Source organism: Perognathus longimembris, chromosome 19, assembly GCF_023159225.1.
Source record: "Perognathus longimembris pacificus isolate PPM17 chromosome 19, ASM2315922v1, whole genome shotgun sequence".
NCBI lineage: Eukaryota > Metazoa > Chordata > Mammalia > Rodentia > Heteromyidae > Perognathus > Perognathus longimembris.
The window spans coordinates 419,742-441,745 of record NC_063179.1 but is presented as its reverse complement, the minus strand read 5'-3'; the positions used below and the strand labels follow the sequence as shown (position 1 = coordinate 441,745).

At 51.6% G+C, this 22,004-nt stretch overlaps 1 protein-coding gene and 1 long non-coding RNA gene across 2 annotated transcripts in view; one reads left to right on the top strand and one right to left on the bottom strand.

Annotated features, from left to right (window-relative positions):
• The window catches only part of LOC125367721 (palmitoyltransferase ZDHHC11-like), a 21,981-nt gene extending 1,589 nt beyond the window's left edge, over positions 1-20,392 (top strand). The window contains exons 2-11 of the mRNA XM_048368418.1: positions 220-319; positions 1,400-1,621; positions 4,928-5,106; positions 5,900-6,001; positions 8,284-8,408; positions 9,974-10,129; positions 13,246-13,358; positions 16,124-16,161; positions 18,593-18,695; positions 19,842-20,392. Of these exons, the coding sequence (XP_048224375.1) occupies positions 1,400-1,621; positions 4,928-5,106; positions 5,900-6,001; positions 8,284-8,408; positions 9,974-10,129; positions 13,246-13,358; positions 16,124-16,161; positions 18,593-18,695; positions 19,842-19,925 (1,122 nt within the window). The 5' untranslated portion in view covers positions 220-319 and the 3' untranslated portion in view covers positions 19,926-20,392. The remainder of the gene's footprint in view (positions 1-219; positions 320-1,399; positions 1,622-4,927; positions 5,107-5,899; positions 6,002-8,283; positions 8,409-9,973; positions 10,130-13,245; positions 13,359-16,123; positions 16,162-18,592; positions 18,696-19,841) is intronic.
• LOC125367722 lies at positions 11,556-13,506 on the bottom strand. The gene is made up of 3 exons (XR_007214135.1): positions 13,404-13,506; positions 13,021-13,349; positions 11,556-11,919 (listed from the first exon to the last, which is right to left on the bottom strand). It is a non-coding gene; the product is annotated as an uncharacterized LOC125367722 (long non-coding RNA).
• Positions 20,393-22,004: the final 1,612 nt, after the last annotated feature.

Below are 22,004 nucleotides of genomic sequence, written 5' to 3'. Positions count from 1 at the left end.
TGTGCTGTTGTATGCAGTGTGACTACTGCATGCTGTGTGTGTGGTATATATGTTATATATGTATGCTCTACAGTGATTTGAGTAGTGTGTCATTGTCTAGAGTATGTGGAGCCAAAAATTGTGCATGTTGTATATAATGATGTGGGATATTTTGTGTATGGTGTTGTATGTGTTGTGTGCTGTGTATGCTGATTGTGAGTAGTGTATTCTCTCTGGCAGCTGGTGAAGATTTCAGTCCCCTCCCTCGTGTGGCCAGTGCCTTGAAGCCTGCTGTCCTCTGGTCTCCTGTGGCCTAGTCTACTTCTTGTACTCAGCCCAGGTGAGGTGTCCTGAAGGAAGGGCATGGGAAACACGTGCATGTCACCCCTCTAGACACAGAGGACTCAGTGCTGTGCCTTTTCTGACATTTCTCACATTTCTTGGAACATACAGGACATAATTTTCTTGAGGAGAAAGTAATGTCCATGCAGGCTAGCCTAGTGGGGGAATGGCGGGCTGTGGGGAGGGGGGGAGGGCGGAGTACTGCAGGCCTGGCTCAGTGCGGGGAGCTGTGCCTGGGCGGCTGGGCCCTGAGAGGTAAGGGCATTACCACGCATTGTGTCAGCCACACCTGCACATGCTTTGCCTTTGGGGTATGTTGCACAGAATAACCTAACTGAATTTTCTGAAGCCCTTTCTAGATGACTTCCAATCTCCTCAAGGTTCCAGCTTGCAGTGGCCAGAGCATCTTCTATACCCGCTCTCTAGTGCTGAGGACCCTCTTTTAGCAAAAGGTGGCCATGGGCCCCTCCCAGCTGCTGTCTACTTGGGCAACTTGGGTACATCTAGAGGCTCTTGAACCTAGAGACACAAAGTCTCCTCACCCCTGGGGGAGGAGATCCCAGGACCACCTGCAGTGTGGCCCCACTCAGTCCTCATGAGGAAGTTGCAGCAGAATTCTCCAAGGTTCTGGTGGACGAAAGTGCTAACACTTGCCTTTTCCTGCAGGACCTCAGTTTCCCCTTGTGGGGAAAGTGTGGCCTCTGTGGCATGAAAGCTTTCCTTTGGTGTCCAAGGGCCTGTATGCTTCTTAAGGAACACCACATTCAGAGATGTATAGTGGTAGCAAAGGCTTCTGTAGAGCTTGCGAAGCTGTGCTCCTGGCTGGGAGGGCGTGTGGGGCCCATGTCGCCTTTATGGGTTGATTCCCAGAGCTGTATCAGAGCAGTTGCTTATGGAGGGGTTCACCATGGCCCCAGTTGGCCCCAGTTCTCTGCTAAAATGGTCCTGGGCCACACCAGGACATTGACTCTCAGCTCTGGTCCTGGTGGTCCTCTCCTGCTGGTTGTGAGTGGGTGTGGCAGTCCATGGCCCTCTATCTGGCCAAGGCCCAAGTCTCTGTGTCCTCTCTGTCTTGCAGATGGACCTCTGTGGCAGGAGTCAGAGACAGGTCCTTCCGGAAGCCCGGGACGCTGCTGTGAAGAGGACCCAGCCACGCCCCTTGTCTAGGGTGAATGGCTGGTCTCTGCCTCTCCACATATTCCAGGCAGTGTCCTGTACCATGTACCTGGTCTTGTCCTTCATCACCTTTGGGATCTTCATCCCCTTCCTGCCAGATGGGGGGAAATACGCCGCCTACACCGTATCCTTTCCCCTTGTGGGGCGACCATGGGCTGCCTGTCTCCAGAGGGGGAAGGGGCTTCTGAAGGCCTCTAAGGGAGCCGGCCCTGGGCCCTGCCATACCTGTCCCATGGGCTTTATTCCCATCTGGCACTCGCCTCTGTGGCCATGCTGGTATCAGTCCTGTGTTGCCATGTGGCTCCTATTTGGGTCTGGAAGATGGGGTTCACTGCTGCAGTGAGGAGGGGGTGTAGAACCGATGTGGCAGGAAGGTACTGTACATGGTGACCCCAGCATGAGGATGGGGTGTGGAACCAGGTGGTGGGAAGACGCTGGGCGTGGTGACTCCAGAAAAGACATGGCTCTGACCCGCCTTTCCCACAGCCTGCCACAGGGGGTCCTGTGAAAGACGGGAAGTTTAGTTAGTAAGAAAAGAATTCAGAAGAATGATGTATTTTAATTGGACTTCTGACAAGTAGGTAGAAGGCTGCGGCACACGGTGGTGGGAGTCGTGCGTCTGTGCTCAGCGCCCTGTGGGGTGCATCACCCCACACCCCTCACCACCATTGATGACAGTGACTAACTCCTCCTCCCCTGCCCCTCACCACTGACAGCGGCAAGATGGCTACACTGAAGGGCACACAGGGACCAACTGCCATGATGCCCCTCAGGCCATAGCCAGCAGCCTTGGCTGCTGTGGCCACTGGAGGGCGCCCATGTCACTTGGTGCCCATCCAGACGCAGGTGGAACTGGAGTGAGCAAGGGAGGTCAAGGTCCAGGCTGGAGCAGGGGCTGGGGTAAGAGCCAGAGGACAGAACAAAGGCTGAAGCCCCCTGCCCCTTGGGGCCTGGCATACGGGCAGCCTGTGGTATGACGCTGTGACCCCACCAAGAGGACAGTCCTGAAATTCATCCAGCGGGGTCCCCTCCATAGCTATGGAGTTCCTGGAGACTTCTGTAGATCTCGCATTTTGCTGTGGACCGCACAGGCACCATAGCATCGCTTGAGAGTCTGTAGTAACTGATGGTGCTCTGAGGTCCCAGCTCAGCTGCAGAGTTTACCCTGGAGGTCATGAGTACTGATTGTGGCTGGGCTCCTCTGCCTCCCCTTTTCCTGTGGAAACAGGATGGGGGAGAGGTCACCAGTGCCAGAGGCCATGGTGGGTGTGGCCTGGCCTGGTGCCCTGGTGCTGTTTGTTTACTAAACACAGATTGTTGCTATGGAGTGTTCCTGCCAGCTGGGTTCTCACAAGCTCCCAGACAGAAACTTCCAGAGGAAGGCCCTGTGATAATGGAGGGGCGTCCTCGCCCTGCCAGTCTTTCACCTTTTATTTCCACTTGACCTAAGACACCGCAGAGGTAGGGCTGGTGAAGGCAGCGGTGGAGACAGGGACTTTCTGAAGGGTGGCATGTGAGTGTGTGGCACAGTAGATAGCCAGGTCACTTTGGTCACCAACATTGTAATATTGTTTGTATGGATGACATTGAATGCTAAATTTTGTCCCTAGCAATGCAGGGCACATGAGGACATAGTAAAGGTGTGCTGGAACTTAGTCCTTCTGTGGGAGCTGCTTGGGGACAAGGCCCGGTGGTCCTGGGTGGAGACATTCAGGGTGCCTGGCTCTGAGAAGGAACTGTCCTGGGCAGGATTTGCCTGGCTGGTCCAGGCACAGGAGGAGCTCGTGCCCTCCATTCTGAGGTGGTGGGGTCCTGCAGGTAGGCCCTGCTCTCCTAACTGCCCAGAGGCAGCAGAGGTCTTCTGTAAGCAGTGTGAAATGTCGGGGGTCTGAGGTGGTCATGAGAACCTCGCAGGTGGGGCGACAGTGCACAGGAAGGAGGGGGGTGCTGTGAACCTCACAGGCTGTAGTGGCAGAGCTCAGTGGCCTTCTGAGGTAGTCTAGTCCTGGGGGAAGGACCTGACCCGGGACAGTAGCTTTGTGCTGTCTATCCTCTGCTCTCACAGCCTAAGCCCCAGGCATCACACAGACAGACAGGGCCTGGGCCTGCAGCTCAGCCTTTAGGAGTGGGGGCTGCTGGGCCATGCTTGGTCTTACCCACTGGCTGGCCAGCCCTCCCCACCCCTACCCTCTGGATCCCATCAGCTTTAGCCTTCTCTGTGCTCAGGAAGTGATCCCAACCCCACCCAGTGCTCCCAGCAATGGGAGGGGCTTTGGTACTCTTTCTCTGGTCCCCAACAATGACATCTCCCCACACTGTCCAGCCCCTCTTCCCACGGGCCTGCCTGAGCCAGGCCTGCACATTGGTTCTGGGCCTCTTGGTGTCTGCCTCGTGCCCACCTCTGCCATCCCTTCTGTGCATCCTGGGCCTTGTTCTCAGCCCTGTGCCCAGGCCCTGCTCACGCCAGGCTACAGGATACGTCCTGTGCCTGGGATTGGGACAGAATCAGCACTTCACACAGACTGCCTTGCATCTCTGCAAGTGCTTTCAAGACCTTATGTGGGCAGGGCCAATATGTAGCACTGTGACAGAGCTGAAGGCTGCAGGCCAGGACAGCAGCCCTGATCCCGGGAAGAATCTTCTGCCAGGATCAGCCGTGTCGGTCCTGCTTGAACAATTTCTGCACAGCCTCCCACCGGCACCCACAGCCTTTGTATTGCCTAGGACCAAGGTAGCCACCTTTTGGCACACACATAAGCTCCACTGCCAGGGACTCTGTTGACTCCCTCTAAAGATGATGAACACCAGCCTGCCCAGTCCTAAAGCCTTCACATCTGCACGGACAGATCTGGTCTCCTCTGGGCCTGCCTTGGGCTGTGCTCACAGAATCCTCACATCTGCAGGACAGACCTGGTCCCCTCTGGGCCTGCCTTGTGCTCTGCTGTCAGCATCCTCACATCTGCAGGACAGACCTGGGCCCCTGCCTGCCTTGTGCTGTGCTCACAGAATCCTCACATCTGCAGGATGGACCCCAGTCCCCTGGTCGCATCTGAGCTCTGCCCAAGAAGCACCCACCACTCTGGATAGAAAACTGTGTGCCTTAGGGCATAGTTCCCAGTCAAAAAGTACCCCATTTCCTGTAGCCTCTGCTGTATCTGTGGTCATAGGAATTTGGGAACCTGTGCCTACCGTGGCAAGTGGCTCAGTGGTCAGAGCTTCTGGAGAATCAGAATGTCCATAGAATGGGCCTGGGATGCAACACATAGATCCTCTAGAGATCTAAGGGGCTGTCATCGGTCCCTGCTCCAGGCCATTCTTCCTGGGAGGCCCCTCAAGTCATGTCCACCCCTCAAGTCATGTCTACTTGAGTCATGTCTACCTCTCAAATCATGTCTACCAGCTCAGGGCTGAATGCTCCTTGACACTCCAGGTGGTTGGCGGGCTGTTCCTGTTCCATCTCATCGTCCATTTGATCACAATTACCATTGATCCAGCTGACCCCAATGTCCGACTTAAGAAGAGCTACTCCCAGCCAGTGCCGACCTTCGACCGGTCCAAACATGGACATGTGATCCAGAACCAGTACTGCCATTTGTGTGAGGTCACTGTGTGAGTGCCGCGCAGAGCTTCTGGGTCGGGGGACCTCCAAGGTTTGGGCGCGGAGTAGAGAGGGTCCCTCAGCCCTGGTCAATGCTGCCCACTGAGCCTGCAGAGGCTGGGCTGGCACTGGCACTGGGGCAACCTATAGACACTGGATTTAAATCTTTGCAGCCTCTTTGAGGCCACACTAGGCCATCTACCGTGCAAGGTAAAGGGCCTGTCTCCAGTGCTGTGAGCTGCACTCCTTGGGATAAAGAACTGTGGCCTGAGAATTGGCCTTGTCATTCTAGGGACTCTGTGTATACACAGGCCATGCCCTGTGGTGGGTGTAGATATGCCTGCCTTAGGCTTTCCCAAGGTCCCATGGATTCCAGTGGGGGAAGAAGGTGATTCCAGTTGGCATCTACTGGGGTCCCAGATCTCTGGGGCCTAGAAAGGGTAGGGAGGTCCTGTAGACACAGAACGGGACCCAAGCTGCCAATCTCAGCTCCTAGGACATGATTTGGCCCTCTGCCAGAGCCCTCACGCAGCACCCAAGCCTGGCTACAGGAAGCATCCAGGTGGCTAGTGTCCACCTTCACAGTGCATCACCATGGGTACCAGTTTCTTGTCTAAGACTGTTGTTCCCATGGTTGGCCTTGTCCTGTACCTACAGAGCTTCAGTGCCTACCGTGTAGGCAGGTGGGGCCGTGCCTTGCCACAGGAGTCCACTAAACTGACCCTCCCCTGAGATGAACATGACTCTTCACCTTAAGCCTACCCAGCACATGGAACTAACAGAATGGTTCTGATTTCTCTCCAGGAGCAAGAAAGCCAAACACTGTAGTGCCTGCAACAAATGCGTCTCTGGTTTTGACCACCACTGTAAATGGCTGAACAACTGTGTGGGCAGCAGGAACTATTGGTGAGAGCCTGACTAGGGGCTGCAGAGTCAAGGATAGGGCACTGGAGGAGAATCTGTGAGTGAAGGCCTTATGGGCAGTAGGTGCAGGGGACTATGGAATGGGGGAAGGGTCATCTTGGGGACATGCCCTTGGCCTGGGCTGGCAGAGCTCAGGGCCACACCCACTGGTTCTGACATTCATTTGGTAGAGCCACCTTTCTAGCCCATGACCACAAAACCCATCACTGTAGACCCTATAATGTTTTTGTTGTTGTTGTTCTTTTTTTTTTTTTTTTTGCCAGTCCTGGGCCTTGGACTCAGGGCCTGAGCATTGTCCCTGGCTTCTTTTTGCTCAAGGCTAGCACTCTGCCACTTGAGTCACAGCGCCACTTCTGGCCATTTTCTGTATATGTGGTGCTGGGGAATTGAACCAAGGGCTTCAAGTATAGGAGGCAAGCGCTCTTGCCACTAGGCCATATCCCCAGCCCTGTAGACCCTATAATGTACAGTGAGGACCTAGCCTCTGTCTGCAGATGACAGGCTCTACACACTGTCATGGACAGTGAGGAGCTAGCTTCTGACTATAGGTGACAGACTAATAAGCCTCTGAACTCCATATCATGGGCCCTTCCACCTCCTGACACTAAGAACATCAACAAGAGTAGTGTCCAGATGCTGAGCCAGGGAGTGAGCTTCAGGCCCAACAGAGACAATGTCTCTGACCACAAGGCAGGCTCTCCTGCATTCTCAGGGCCCTATGTCTGGTCCTAAGGTAGACAGGAAGAATGTATTAGGTACCTCCGCTGATCATACTGACTAGAAGAAGGCCCATGCCTATGGGTTATGAACCTCCAGTGGCCATCCAAGTCAGGAAGCATCTGGGCCTGAGAGCCGCCAGCTTGTCCCTTTGCTTCCCTGCCACTCTGTTCAACTTTGCATAGTACAGTCAGCTGACATGTTGTGTGAGTGAGCCCACCATGGTGATGATGGAATTATTAGAACAGCATGACTGGGTGGCCTAGCCCACCCCAGCCCTGGAAAAGAGCAACCAGTGTAGTTGGAGGTGGCCATCCTTTCAGTCCTTGGTGCATCTGGCTGGCTGGCCATGGAATGTCTGGCTATAGATACAGGCACTTGCCAGTAGGCCAGATGCCTTTCTAGGAAGTCATGTTAGGGCAGGTGAGAGCATGGCCCCACCCATGAACAGACAGAGGGTGAGGAGAGGTTATTGGAATCCTCAGAAGAACACTTATGTGGGGAAGGCAGGGAGAGAGGGGAGCGCGACTGACTAGTGTCATTTACTCACAAGAGGTGGCCCTGGGCCCCAGTATTTGCATCAGAGTCCCCTTTTCCTCTTCATTTGCCAGAAGATGAGAAAGCAAGCAAGCAAGCTAGACAGAAAGAGAGGAGGGTGAAAGAGAAGAGAGAGACGTAGGAGAGAGGATGGCATTTAGAATGTAATTCGACTCCCAAAGTTGACAATACAACAGAGGTCCCAGGACAGGATGGCAGGTTTCTCAGCCCTAAGGGGCTACATAGGTCCTGGGGAAAGGCTAGTGGCCTTGGAGACTGTGGGGCAAAGGAAAGGATAGGAGGAGTCAGCAGGTGCCGGAGGGTTGTGGACGCCTGAGAGAAACAGCTGGAAGGTGAGGACCTCTGCAGCGCTCTGGGCACTGCCAACATGGGACCAGTCTTACTAGTTAGACATGGAACATCTGTCTAGATGTCATAAGAGACGTGTGAGCTCAAGTGTGATCAGTGCAACAAGTATCCTCAGGAGCCAGTGATGTCTACTTGGGGAGTGTGATGGAGGAAATGGTTAGAAAAAGGAAAGCAAAGACAGGGGACACTGGTGGTTATTGGGGCCTGGCCCCCGCAGGCACACCTACCCCACACTGCCCTGCTGTACAGCCTTGGTCCTGACTCTCATAGGCACACCTACCCCACACTGCCCTGCTGTACAGCCTTGGTCCTGACTCCCGCAGGCACACCTACCCCACACTGCCCTGCTGTACAGCCTTGGTCCTGACTCCCGCAGGCACACCTACCCCACACTGCCCTGCTGTACAGCCTTGGTCCTGACTCCCGCAGGCACACCTACCCCACACTGCCCTGCTGTACAGCCTTGGTCCTGACTCCCGCAGGCACACCTACCCCACACTGCCCTGCTGTACAGCCTTGGTCCTGACTCCCGCAGGCACACCTACCCCACACTGCCCTGCTGTACAGCCTTGGGTTGAGTAGTAGTCTGGCCTGTCCTCATCTCACCCATTTCTGTGCATGTTTCTACTTCTCATCTCCAGGTTTTTCTTCTGCTCTGTGGTCTCGGCCTTGGCTGGAATGTTCTCTACAATGATCATTCTGCTGTATATCTCCGTCAAGCTCTTCACCAACCCCAGTGAGCTCCGTACCGACCCCCTGTATAAAGGTATACCCTGTGTTCTGTTTCTCCAGAGTTCCCTGTATGATAAATGCATTTTTCCTCTAATATTACCCCCTTGCACTTCTGGATCTGCAGTGTAGTAAGTCTGAATCCCCAGAGCAGTGAGTTTAGATCTACAGCACAGTGAGTCAGGATCTGATGTACAGTAAATGGATCTGCAGTGTAGTGAGTCTGGATTTACAGTGTAGTAAATCTGGATCTACAGTGTAGTGAGTCTGGATCTGCAGTGTAGTAAATCCAGAGCTGCAGTGTAGTGAGTTTGGAGCTGTAGCACAGAGAGTCTGGATCTGCAGTGTGGTAAGTCTGGCTTGTCCTTGAAAGAAGCTGTTACCACTCGCTGGGCTCCTTACAGGCTAACCCTGTGGTGCTGACCTTGAGATGTTACAGCAGCCCAGCATGCACACTTCAGTCAGTAGCTTCCCACATGCCCAAGGCAGACACGGGGTCCGAATGTACTGGCTAGACTTGATCTAGGCTGAGCCTCTAGGAAGCAAAGGGTAGAAGAGTGGGCCAAATTCTGCTCCTGTGTCACTCCCAGTCAGACCTGAGTAGCCCAGACATGCTGGCCCAGTTCAGACATGCTGAACTCTGGGCCACATGCAGGTGTAAAGTGAGCAAGCGTCTGTCTGTCGGAGCTAGATGTCTGTGGAGGGAAAAGCAGAAACCAAAACTGGTGACTGGGGCTTTAGACTCTGAGGAACGGTTGAGCGGTGCTCCAACTGAGTGGGTCTAGGAGCCAGGCTGTGGATGTAGATGTTGGCATGAGCAAGAGGAAAAACTGGGTTAAGTAAAGGCCTCTGAGGAATGACTTAAGACCACATCTTGTTTGAAGAATGGGTCAGTGCACTTCTGATTAGGAGTCCTGAGGTGAGGAGCTCATCTTGGCACCCAAAATCCAATGACCGTGTGAGAGACAAGAGGAGATGCAGACACACAAAGCCACATGGAGACAGACCTGGAGGCAGAGGTTGGGGGTGGGGGCGATAGCCTCAAACTCTGGAGCTCCTAGAGTGCTCAGAGCTGGAAAAGGCAGGAAGGACCCTCCCCAAGCATCTGAGGAAGGGTGGCCCCGCTCCACCATTATTCCAAACTTGTACCCTCCAGAATGTGAAATGATGAGTTGTGTTCTAGAATGTTCTGTGAGGTGAAGGTGCTTGTGTATGGATTGAGCCCTCTACTCCACCACACAGCCCTTCAGCAGCTCCATATACCAGTGCTTAGAGGTACTGTGGTGCTGAGGGCCAGAGCAGACCCTGCCCTGGAAATGCCTCAGGGAGGACCTGGCCTTTTGGATTTGGTGAGGCCGCTGGCCTGGAGGAGTGGCCAGAAACTGGCTCCAAGCACCACCATCCAGACTCAGAAGGTAGAGGTCACAGCTATGTGGGCCACGGGGCCCTCGGATGGGGTAGGACACACCTGCATAGGAGAGCATACCCTAGCTGATTCCCTCTACCTACACACCTGTATGCTCTGTCTCTCTGCCCACCCAACCACTGGTGCTATGGTATGGGCAGGCACCACCATATAGACGAGTCTCCTTGTCTACACAGAGGTCAGCACTGTGAACACGTGGCTGCTGTTCCTGCCGCTGTGTGCTGTGCCCGTGAAGACCCCCATGGTCCTCTCAATCCTAACTGTGGTGCTACCGCTCGTCCTCACCAGCTTCGTGTTGCTTGGACACCTGCTCATCTTCCATTTCTACCTGTGTGCGTACCCACCCAAGTCCTTCCCCATGCTCACTAGTCCTGAATGTGTACTCACCAGAGTCTTTCCCATGGTCACTACTCCTGAGTACACACTCACCCAAGTCCTTCCCCGTGCTCACTACTCCTGATTGCATACTCACCCGGGTCCTTCCCTGTGCTCACTACTCCTGAGTGTGTACCCACTGGAGTCCTTCCCCATGCCCACTATTCCTGATTGCATACTCATCTGAGTCCTCCCCAGAGCTCACTACTGATTGCGTACTCACCTGAATCCTTCCCCATGCTCACTAGTCCTGAGACAGGTAACACTTCAGGTAGCCTTCCCAGAAGGAAGCTAATATGAAAAAGGATAAACCCCAAGCAAGAAAGATTGATGGGGGAGGTCAGCAGGTCCAGCCAGTAACTCACCTCACATTACAAGACCTGTGCAGATTGCAGGAAAGTCTTTGAAATGTTCAGGGAGCAGCAACAGGACATCTAGGAAGGACCAGGATATTTTGAAAAGGAACAGAAGGGGCTTAGGGCAGGTGGCTCACACCTGTCATCTTAGCTACGCAGGAGGGTATGGTTGAAGCCAGTCTGGGCAATAAAATCTATAAGATGCCATCTCCAATTAACCAGCAAAATTCTGGAGGTAGAGATCCAGCCATGAGCAAGAAAGCTAAGTGGCAGTTTGAGGCCCAGACTTCAAGTCAGGTACTGGCACTAAGGAGAGAAAAAGGAGGAAGGGGAGCAGAGCAAATCGATGGATTTAGAAAAGCACTAAGTAGAAATGGTAACAGTGAGCATCAGTACGCTGGATGGACAGGCTACCCTGAGCTTGCATGTGCCAGTCAGTCAGTTGGCCACAAGCCTCTGGGCATGGCACCAGGGGTCAGTGGGTCACTGCTATGGATGCACACTCTGCAGAGAGCATGAGGAGTCTTTAAAATATTCAAGGGAGAACTGGGAAAGAGCAGGACCCGTTGAAAACGAACAGATGGGACCTGGGGCCAGCGGCTCAGGCCTGAAACCCTAACTGCTCAGGAGGCAGAGACCTGAAGATCTGGTTTGAGGCCTTCCTGGGAAATAGTCGGTGAGGTTTGGGCTTTCCCTCCAGCCTGGTGGGGGAGGGAGGGAGGAGGACGCAGGCTGCAGGGGCCAGGCCTGCCGAGGCACCTCCAGGACCATAGACTCGCGCCAGCAGCGGCACACACACGGCGGGAACACTTCACGATGCACATTTTACAACAACACTGTGGTTCCTACTGTCTTGCTTGAGGGACGTTTTTGTTTGTTTATTTACTTGTTTAGTGAAAGTGAAATGGAGGCCACTAGGTGACATTTTCTTTTTCTTTAATTTTTTTTTATCTTTAAGTAGTTGTACAAAGGAGGTGCCATTTAACAAAACAGTTTATGAGTACAATGCATCTTGGTCAGCGTCACCCCTTCAATATTCTCACCCCCTTTCCTCGCTTTTCTTAATTTTGTGGTATATACAGTGACTTTTTGACTGCATCCTTCCCTCTTCCCCCTTCATTCGTCTACTCCTCTCCCCTGTTCCCACCCCTCTCTTGCGTATATCATTTCCTGGTGCTGATTTTGTGGGGCTTTGACCTAGTCTTTCTTAAAATGTATGCTATTAGAGCTCTCTGTGAAGTCTGTTATACTTCAGTTAATTCACTTGTAACTTTCACACCACTGGTGTGTTTAGTTATGCTTTAGAGGTACATTCTATCTACCACGAATGTTATGATTTTCTATTTTCAGCATTTTAGTCAGAGGTAACCCAGTATTTAGTGCAATAAAAACTAAACCTCAAAATGAGAATGGCCAAGAGACATATGAAAAAGTGCTCTACATCACTGGCCAGAAAAGAAATGCAAATCAAAACAACATTGAGATTCCAGTAAGAATGTCCTATATCAAGAAAACTACCAATAACAATTGTTGGAGGGGATGTGGCCAAAAGGGAACCCTACTTCATTGTTGGTGGGAATGTAAACTGGTTCAGCCACTCTGGCAAGCAGTATGGAGATTCCTCAGAAGGCTAAACATAGAACTCCCCTATGACCCAGCAGCCCCACTTTTGGGTATCTATCCAAAAGACCACAAACAAAATCACAGTAATGCCACCAGCACAACAATGTTCATTGCAGCACAATTTGTCATAGCTAGAATCTGGAACCAACCCAGATGCCCCTCAGTAGACGAATGGATCAGGAAAATGTGGTACATATACACAATGGAATTTTATGCCTCTATCAGAAAGAATGACATTGCCCCATTTGTAAGGAAATGGAAGGACTTGGAAAAAATTATACTAAGTGAAGTGAGCCAGACCCAAAGAAACATGGACTCTATGGTCTCCCTTATTGGGAATAATTAGTACAGGTTTAGGCAAGTCACAGCAGAGGATCACAAGAGCCCAATAGCTATACCCTTATGAACACATAAGATAATGCTAAGTGAAATGAACTCCATGTTATGGAAACGATTGTTATATCACAGTTGTAACTACTTTCAACGTCCCATCTGTATCTGTAGCTTCTATTATTGATGATGCTCTTGTATCACCTTCCTGTGGTTGTACCTACACTATCTCTGTAATCTTATCTGAGTATATTGGAAACCGTGTATACTGGTATTAGAAGTAGGAAATTGAAAGGGAATACCAAAATTGAGAGACACAGGGTAAAAAAAGACAAACAACTACAAAAGCAATACTTGCAAAACTGTTTGGTGTAAGTGAACTGAACACCTCAGGGAGGGAAGGGAAAGGGGGAGGAGGGAGGGGGGTATGAGGGACAAGGTAACAAACAGTACAAGAAATGTATCCAATGCCTAACGTATGAAACTATAACCTCTCTGTACATCAGTTTGATAATAAAAATTTGAAAAAAAACACAAACTGAACCTCAGATATAATTCAACTGCCAGTCTGTCTTCACAGACACCACGTGCCATTCTGCCAGCAACGCGGTGGGAGGCTCTCTCATCCTCTGGTCTCCTCGGATCTATGAGGCAGAGCACATGTTCTTCACGGGCAGGACTCCTGGGAGGGTGCTCATGGGGTGCTGTGGATGCCATGCTTGCATGCTGGTTGATGATATCCTTCCCTGCCCTCCTTTTTTCAGTGGCCAAGCACTTGAGCACATTTGACTATATAATGCAGGCTCGTTTCCAGCAGAGCACCAGTCCCACGGAGAGGAAGGACCTGTGTGCTCAGATGGAGGGAGGCCTTCCTCAGGTGGGCACTGGGAGGAAAGACCTGTGTGCACAGACGGAGGGAGACCTTCCCCAGGTGAGCACCGGGAGGAAGGACCTGTGTGCACAGACGAAGGGAGACCTTCCCCAGGTGAGCACCGGGAGGAAGGACCTGTGTGCACAGACGAAGGGAGACCTTCCCCAGGTGGGCACTGGGAGGAAGGACCTGTGTGCACAGATGAAGGGAGGCCTTCCCCGGGTGGGCACTGGGAGGAAGGACCTGTGTGCACAGATGAAGGGAGAAGGGAGGCCTTCCCCGGGTGGGCACTGGGAGGAAGGACCTGTGTGCACAGATGAAGGGAGAAGGGAGGCCTTCCCCGGGTGGGCACTGGGAGGAAGGACCTGTGTGCACAGACGAAGGGAGGCCTTCCCCAGATGAGCACCGGGAGGAAGGACCTGTGTGCACAGACGAAGGGAGACCTTCCCCGGGTGAGCACTGGGAGGAAGGACCTGTGTGCACAGATGAAGGGAGGCCTTCCCCGGGTGGGCACTGGGAGGAAGGACCTGTGTGCACAGATGAAGGGAGAAGGGAGGCCTTCCCCAGGTGGGCACCGGGAGGAAGGACCTGTGTGCACAGATGAAGGGAGAAGGGAGGCCTTCCCCGGGTGGGCACTGGGAGGAAGGACCTGTGTGCACAGACGAAGGGAGGCCTTCCCCAGGTGAGCACTGGGAGGAAGGACCTGTGTGCACAGATGAAGGGAGGCCTTCCTCAGGTGGGCACTGGGAGGAAAGACCTATGTGCACAGACAGAGGGAGACCTTCCCCAGGTGAGCACCAGGAGGAAGGACCTGTGTGCACAGACGAAGGGAGGTCTTCCCCGGGTGGGCATTGGGAGGAAGGACCTGTGTGCACAGACGAAGGGAGGCCTTCCCCAGGTGAGCACCGGGAGGAAGGACCTGTGTGCACAGATGAAGGGAGGCCTTCCTCAGGTGGGCACTGGGAGGAAGGACCTGTGTGCACAGACGAAGGGAGAAGGGAGGCCTTCCCCGGGTGGGCATTGGGAGGAAGGACCTGTGTGCACAGACGAAGGGAGACCTTCCCCAGGTGAGCACCGGGAGGAAGGACCTGTGTGCACAGGTGGAGGGAGGCCTTCCTCAGGTGAGCACCGGGAGGAAGGACCTGTGTGCACAGATGGAAGGAGGCCTTCTCCAGGTGAGCACTGGGAGGAAGGACCTGTGTACACAGATGGAGGAGGCCTTCCCCAGGTGAGCACTGGGAGGAAGGACCTGTGTGCACAGACGAAGGGAGGCCTTCCTCAGGTGGGCACCCGGAGGAAGGACCTGTGTGCACAGACGAAGGGAGACCTTCCCCGGGTGAGCACTGGGAGGAAGGACCTGTGTGCACAGGTGGAGGGAGGCCTTCCTCAGGTGAGCACTGGGAGGAAGGACCTGTGTGCACAGATGGAGGGAGGCACCTCCCAGTATGCACTGGGAGCACAGACTCAACCATGCCTGTTCCTCACTGTTTATCATGGCCTGGATGCCCTGTGTGTGATGTACTTATGTGATGTGTGTCTTCATTTGGTGTGGGGGTGTCTCTGGTATACACTGGGTATATGGTAAGTGTGGTATACACTGGTGTGGTCAGTGTGCTGCATAGAGGATGTATGATGTGTAATATGGTATGTGGGGGTGGGTACATGTGTGGTGTGATGTGTACTATGTACCTGTGTGGCATGTGTGTGCATGTGTGTCTGTAGGGTATGTTATGTGTGTCTGTGTGTATCTGTGTGGTATAGTATGTGTATGTATGCACATCTGTGTGGCGTCGTGTATGTGTGTATATCTGTGTGGTATGTGTATATGTGCATGTATTGAGTTTGTATGTGGTACATCTGTGTGATGTGTGTATGTTCTGTGTACATGTAAAGCCTATATAACATGTGATGTGTGTCTCTGTGGTATATATGGTGTATGCATGTTATAAGCATGTTTAGAGTACAGTCTATGTAATATATGATGTGGGTCTGTGTGGTGTGTATGTTACATGTAGATAGTAGAATACAGTCTGTATAATACATGATGTGTCTGTCTGGTGGGTATGTGTGGTATGTGCATGTTATAAGTACATGTAGAGTACAGTCTGTACAATACATGATATGAGTCTCTGGTAAGTCTGGGTGGTATGTGCATGTTAGTGTATGTGGAAAGTGCAGACTATGTAATATGTGATATATGTGTGTGTTGTGTGCATGAGTGTATGTATCACGTGCAGTCTGTAATACATGGTGTGGGTGTGCATGGTGTTTGCACGTTAGTACACATGTAGAGTACAATCTGTGTAATGCATGATGTGGGCCTGTGGGGGGGTTGTGCATGGTGGGTGCATGTTATATGTAATCTAGGGTATGGTCCATGTAATACGTAATGTGTGGGGGTGTGGCAGGGGTGTGGCATGTAGAGGGCAGTCTGTGTAATATGTCTTGTGGGTCTGTATGGAATGTATCTCTGAACCTGGGGGTCTCCTCATTGCTGGGGGAGGAAAAGGGAAGGATGGACCCCAGGGTCTGGGCAGGACCCAGGTACTAGTCATGACCAGTTACCCTACACCAGTTTCTACCCAAGAGAAATAAAGCTCTGTGCATGTGAGAGTGGTTTGGGAGGAAGGGCTCTGCTCCCTGGAGTCTTCACACAGGTCCTGCACATCAGGGGCCCTCCCTCCAGTTCTACTAAAATGGACTGGATCGCGTCTAACAGAAAGCTTGGGGTCCATGGCGTCTCATTTTCTGTGCTCTCATTTACCCCACAGGAAGAAAATGACAGTTCAAAGTCACCTCCATCTTCAAGGTGAGACATAGCAGGCTACAGGTGGTTCATCACCTGAAAAAGCTAGAATTTCCTCTTAACTCCAATGGTTTGGGAGGTAACTCATCGATTTTAATGGGAAGAATGGCATATTTGTTTCTCTTAGCATTATCAACTTTTTTGTTCCTATACTGGGGCTTGAACTCAAGGTCTGGTGGTGTCCTTTGCCTTTTTCATTTAAGGCTGACATTCTACCATTTGAGCCACAACTTGACATCTAGCTTTTTGCTGGCTAATTGGAGATAAGAATCTCTTGGACTTTCCTGCTAGGGCTGGCCTTAAACTTGGATCTTCACATTTCAGCTTCCTGAGTAGCTAGGATTACAGGTGTGAGCCACTGGTGCTCAGCTAACATTAACAGTTATAGCCACTCATGTAGCTTGTTACATACACTACAAGAAGTCGCCCGCTCTGCTTTACAGCTAAGCTAAACACAAATGAGACTTGGGTATTTATTTTCCATGTCTATGTGTGACCAAGATGGAAGTTCTCACCCAAATGTCCTTTTCTGGTCTCTGATGGTGCTTGGTTTAGGACAGGGTCCTGTTGTTTCTTCCAGCTCTGGTTAGGCCCGGCATTCCGTGGCCTTTGGTGCATCACTCCTGTCTGCTGCCATGTTGTCTCTACATCTCTGTGCCCTTCCCAGTCATTGGGTTTAGGGCTTGCCTTAGTTCCACAGCGATTTCATCTTAAGGTCATACCTAACTGACATCATCTGTGTTAGTCAACAAAACAGGTGACTTATGTTTAAACAACGGACTTTTTTAGCTCACAGTGCCAGTTACTATGACACTAGGAGCAGCCATGGCATAAGACCTGGGACAGCCAGAGTGCAAGACAGCTTTCAAGTCTTCTCCCCACCTTGGTGCTGGCAACAGGGACAAGCATGGAGGTCCAGGATTCTGTGCTTTCAGCAGTGACCCAGCAGCGGAATCCAGAGGTGCTGAGGTTGGACTTGGAGTTCCCAGTGAGGACTTTGGATGCCACTGGAAATTCCTGAGCAGAGAAATGATACTAGCAGACTCACATTTGAGGAGGTGATAGTGCCTGGTCAGACGGCCCCTCGGATGTCTGAGGCAGGCACAGATCCACACTCAGGAGGATTGCAGGGTGCAGAGAGAGCACCCACAGGTGTTTGGTCTCAGCTTTCCTCCATATGAATCTCCAGGGCACAGGCCCTCAGCATCAAGACCTCTTAGCCACCACCCTCCTTTTCTTTTTTCAGGTCCTGGGCTTGAACTCAAAGCCAGGGCACTGTCCCTGAGCCTCTCTGTGCTCAAGGTTAGTACTCCACCCCTTGAGCCACAGCGCCACTTCTGGCTTTTTCTGAGTTGTTTATTGGAGATAAGAGTCTCACAGACTTTTCTGTCCAGGCTGGCTTTGAACTGTGATCCTCAGAGCTCAGGTTCCTGAGTCGCTAGGATTACAGGTGTCAGCCACCAGTGCCCAGCTCTCTTATCCCTCTTTTCCTGTTTATCCATCTTCATTCCTGTGTCCTACAAATCAGCTGTTCAACCAATTGTTCCATCCCCCATTCCTGTCTCCTACAAATCAAGTTCAGCCCACTGTGGCCTAGCTCATGTCCCTGCTGAAGCAAGAGACCATCACACTCTCCTCATCATCTTTTCATTGTTCTCCTTGGCATCTCTTCCCAGAAAATACTTGCCACCCACCCTGGTGGTCCCTGTATATCCTGTCACTCCTCCATGATGGTCCCTGTGTATCTTGTCACTTCTCCCTGGTGGTCCCTGTGTATCCTGTCACTTCTCCCTGGTGGTCCCTTGTGTATCCTGTCACTTCTCCGTGATGGTCCCTTGTGTATCTTGTCACTTCTCCCTGGTGGTCCCCTGTGTATCCTGTCACACCTCCATGATGGTCCCTTGTGTATCTTGTCACTTCTCCCTGGTGGTCCCCTGTGTATCCTGTCACTTCTCCCTGGTGGTCCCTTGTATATCCTGTCACTTCTCCGTGATGGTCCCTTGTGTATCTTGTCACTTCTCCCTGGTGGTCCCCTGTGTATCCTGTCACTCCTCCATGATGGTCCCTTGTGTATCTTGTCACTTCTCCCTTGGTGGTCCCCTTTGTACCCTGTCACCCATCCCTTGTGGTCCCCTATATATCCTGTTATCTGGTGGTCCCATATGTACCTTGTCACCCCTCCATGGTGGTCTCTTGTCACCTCTCCCTGGTGGTCCCTTGTGTATCCTGTCACCTCTCCCTGGTGGTCCCTTATGTAACTTGTCACCTCTCCCTGGCAGTCACCTCTGTGTCTGCTCAGCACTAAGCTGACTCCCAGAGATGAGAGTCTGTGAGAAGATGGAACCAACACTGGTGCTGCTTACAGTCTATCCTGCAGCCTTCAACAACCCACTATGGGCTCTATCCAAGCCGATGTTTTCATCTGTCTTTTCAGCCTACCTAATGGACAGAAGAAAAAGAAGTTGCTGCTGACATCTGTATGTTCAGTCCTGTTCCCCAAGGCTGCCATCCATCCAAAGAAGTGCTCTTCACAAGCGGTGAGCTGGGACAGTGGGCCAGAGCCAATGTCAGGGTCAAGGATTCCCAAAGTGAAGGCACCCAGCGGTCAGGACACAGTTTAAAAGACAGTACAGGGTCTGTTTGCATAGGGATGTTCTGTTTAGTGTGTAGTCTGAGTGTGTTTAACGTGGTGTAGTGTGTATCTGTGTGGTATGTTGTGTCTGTGTGATGTGTAATGTGTACGCGCTGTGTAGTGTGCATTGTGTGTGCCTATGTAGTTTCTGTGTGGGGATGTATAATGAGTTGCCTATGTGCCATAACTGATGTGTCTGTGGGTTATATAGTACGTGATGTGCCTATGTATGTGTGGTGTACAGTGTGTATGCTGGTGTGATTCTGCTTATTGTATGAAGTGTTTGGTGTATATGGTGTGTGATGTGTAATATGTGAGTGATGTTTATGTATACTGGGCAGTAGCTGTGGGCAGGATCTGATGTGTGTGTCTGTGTGGTTTGTATCTGTGCATCTTTGTGTGTAACACATAATGTGTGTCATGTGCCTGTGTGGTGTGTGTATGTGTATGTGGTGTAGAGTGAGTCTAGGTAAGTCTATGAGTCTATGTTGTATACCATGTGTCTGTGTTATGTACATTGTAGTGTGTAGTACCTATCTATGTAGTGTAATCTGTTCTGTTATCTGTGTATGTGTATGTGTGGTGTGTAATATATGTGTCTGGATGTAGTGTTTTGTGGGTTGTATGTTTATGTTTGCTTTTATGTGTATGTGGTAGTGTGCATGTACTGTGTGAGGCATGTATGTGTAATGTGCATAGATTTTGAGGTGTATGTGTAGTGTACATGTACTGTGAGAGTTGTGTGTGCAGCGTGAATAGACTCTGAGGTGTGTTTGTAGAGTGCATGTACTGTGAGAGTTGTGTGTGTAGCGTGCATAGATTCTGAGGTGTGTGTGTAGTGTGCATGTACTGTGAGAGTTGTGTGTGTAGCGTGCATAGATTCTGAGGTGTGTGTGTAGTGTGCATGTACTGTGAGAGTTGTGTGTGTAGCGTGCATGTTCTGTGTGAAGCATGTGTGTGGTGTGCATGTTCCGTGTGAGGTGTGTGTCTGTGCTAAGCAGGTTTGAGCTGACATTTCCAAGAGCCACAGGTAACTTAAATTTCTCTGTAGGGGCTGTCATCACCACAGGGTCTCACGGCTTTGGAGGGAGAACTCCCTGAGACTAAAACTGAGGTCTACACCCACCCGCAGTAACTGGAGGCTGGAAGCCCTCCTGGGCTCTTCCCCTGGACATTTGCTGCTGAAACATTTAATGGAAACTACTGTGCTCCAGAGGTAGAACTCAAGACAGCCCTAAAAGTGTTATTGGGTGACCCCAGGGATCCTCACTGTCTGCTGTCTGGGTTCCTGCTGCCATTTCTTCAATGCCTCTTCATCTCTCAGAAGCATCTCAGTTTTCACAAGTCACTCAGCCACCCCAGTCTTAACCTGCTACACCACCTCTTCTGAAGCCTGAAAGCAACAGCTCACATCATCTGGAGCCCCAGCTGAATCCTTATGAGCTCCAGATACCACCAGAAAAGGGCACTGGAGTTCAGTCATTGACACCTCAAAGTAGAAGCACTCCTGAGGACCTTAGTTCCAGATCTACCTAGAAGTCTGCCTGAGGATTGTGGTTCCAGACCCACCTAGAAGTCCACCTGAGCACCGTGGCTCCAGACTCACCCAGAAGTCCACCTGAGGACCATGGCTCTACCCACCTAGAAGTCTACCTGAGAACTGTAGTTCTATTCACCTAGAAGTTCGCCTGAGGACTTGGATTACAGACCCGCCTAGAAGTCCACCTGAGGACTGTGGTTCCACCCACCTAGAAGTCCACCTGAGCACCATGGCTCCAGACTCACCTAGAAGTTCACCTGAGGACTTTGATTACAGACCCGCCTAGAAGTCCACCTGAGGACTGTGGTTCTAGACCCACCCAGAAGTTCATTTGAGAACTGTGGCTTTAGACCTACAAGGAAGTCCACTCCCTCAGAGAAGAGATCTTGGCATAGGTTGGCTTGGCCCCAGAGCCAGCCCACCATGCATGGTGTGCACATAACTACAAACTGCTTAGCACAAGGATGCTTCTGTGGGTTTTCTTGAGGTCATGGTGAAGGATTCCATAATCGTGAGGAAGAGAAGGGTTCAAGGTTGAGCAATGCATCTTGCTAACCCTGAGCACTACCTGCAGAGAAGGCAGGGGAAGGGACTCCCTGTCTACAGAGGTCCTGGCTCCCTCCCTGGACATCTGACTCAGCTCTTGATGAATCAGCCATGGCCCTAGCCAGGGCTGGGCTGCTAAATGTGGCAGCTCTTTGTTCAAGTGAAAGAGGCCATCCATCCTGTCCCCAACAGGATTTAACCTGTTTCTCACATGGCCTCCACATGCCTCAGTGCAATGTGACGGTCACAATCATCAGAGAAGATGAACCTGTCCCAATTAGTTCACCTTGGAACCATTCTGGCTGTGCCTGGAATATGAGTTCATCACTGAAGACACAACGATGAAGGCTGATCCACTCACAGTGAGCTAGAATCTGGCTCACCTGCTACCATTGGGCACACCCAATGTGAGGACCCCATACCCTCCATGAACAGAGCTACAACCAGAACCAGCTCCTAGGATACCCACACTGCACTGTGCCCTGGGCACGGGTCTAACTGTGCAGACTCAGCAATGGTAAGTCCTCACCCTGAGGGCCCTGCTTCTGCAGTCCACAGACGGCTTCTTCAGAGGCACTTCCAGATGACTGTGGGAGAACATAACAAAGGACAGACAAATGTGTGAAGCTGATCATGGCCCACCTAGTTGGAAACATGCATCCAGGTGGCAGGCCCAGGCCCTGTGTGGCATGACTTGAGGCAGACATAGGCTGGAGCGTGAAGGAGCCGTGCAGGGCCTCGTGTTAGCTGGTTTGTATGCAGGTCTGGCCTTGTGGCTGCCAGTCTGCCCTGTACTTGTCCTTCATTGTCACGTTTATTTTGGTAAATTTATCTGAGACATGGTTATTAATTTCCATTTTGGCGATTATAGTTATATAATGAGACTTGCCTTACTTGGCTAGTGTAAATAGATTTAAGACTCCACGACCTCATTTGACCTCACCTTTTCTTTTGGATTCAAAAACATGAATACCAAACATGGACAGAACATCTAAATCCAAGCATAGTAATATAATGGAATAGAGGCTCTTAAACCTTTCTATTCTGAATTAGGTGTCCTTACAGGAAGAGGTGTCTTCATGGGAGGTGGTATCCTCACAGGAGGAGGTGTCCCATGGGAGGAGGTGT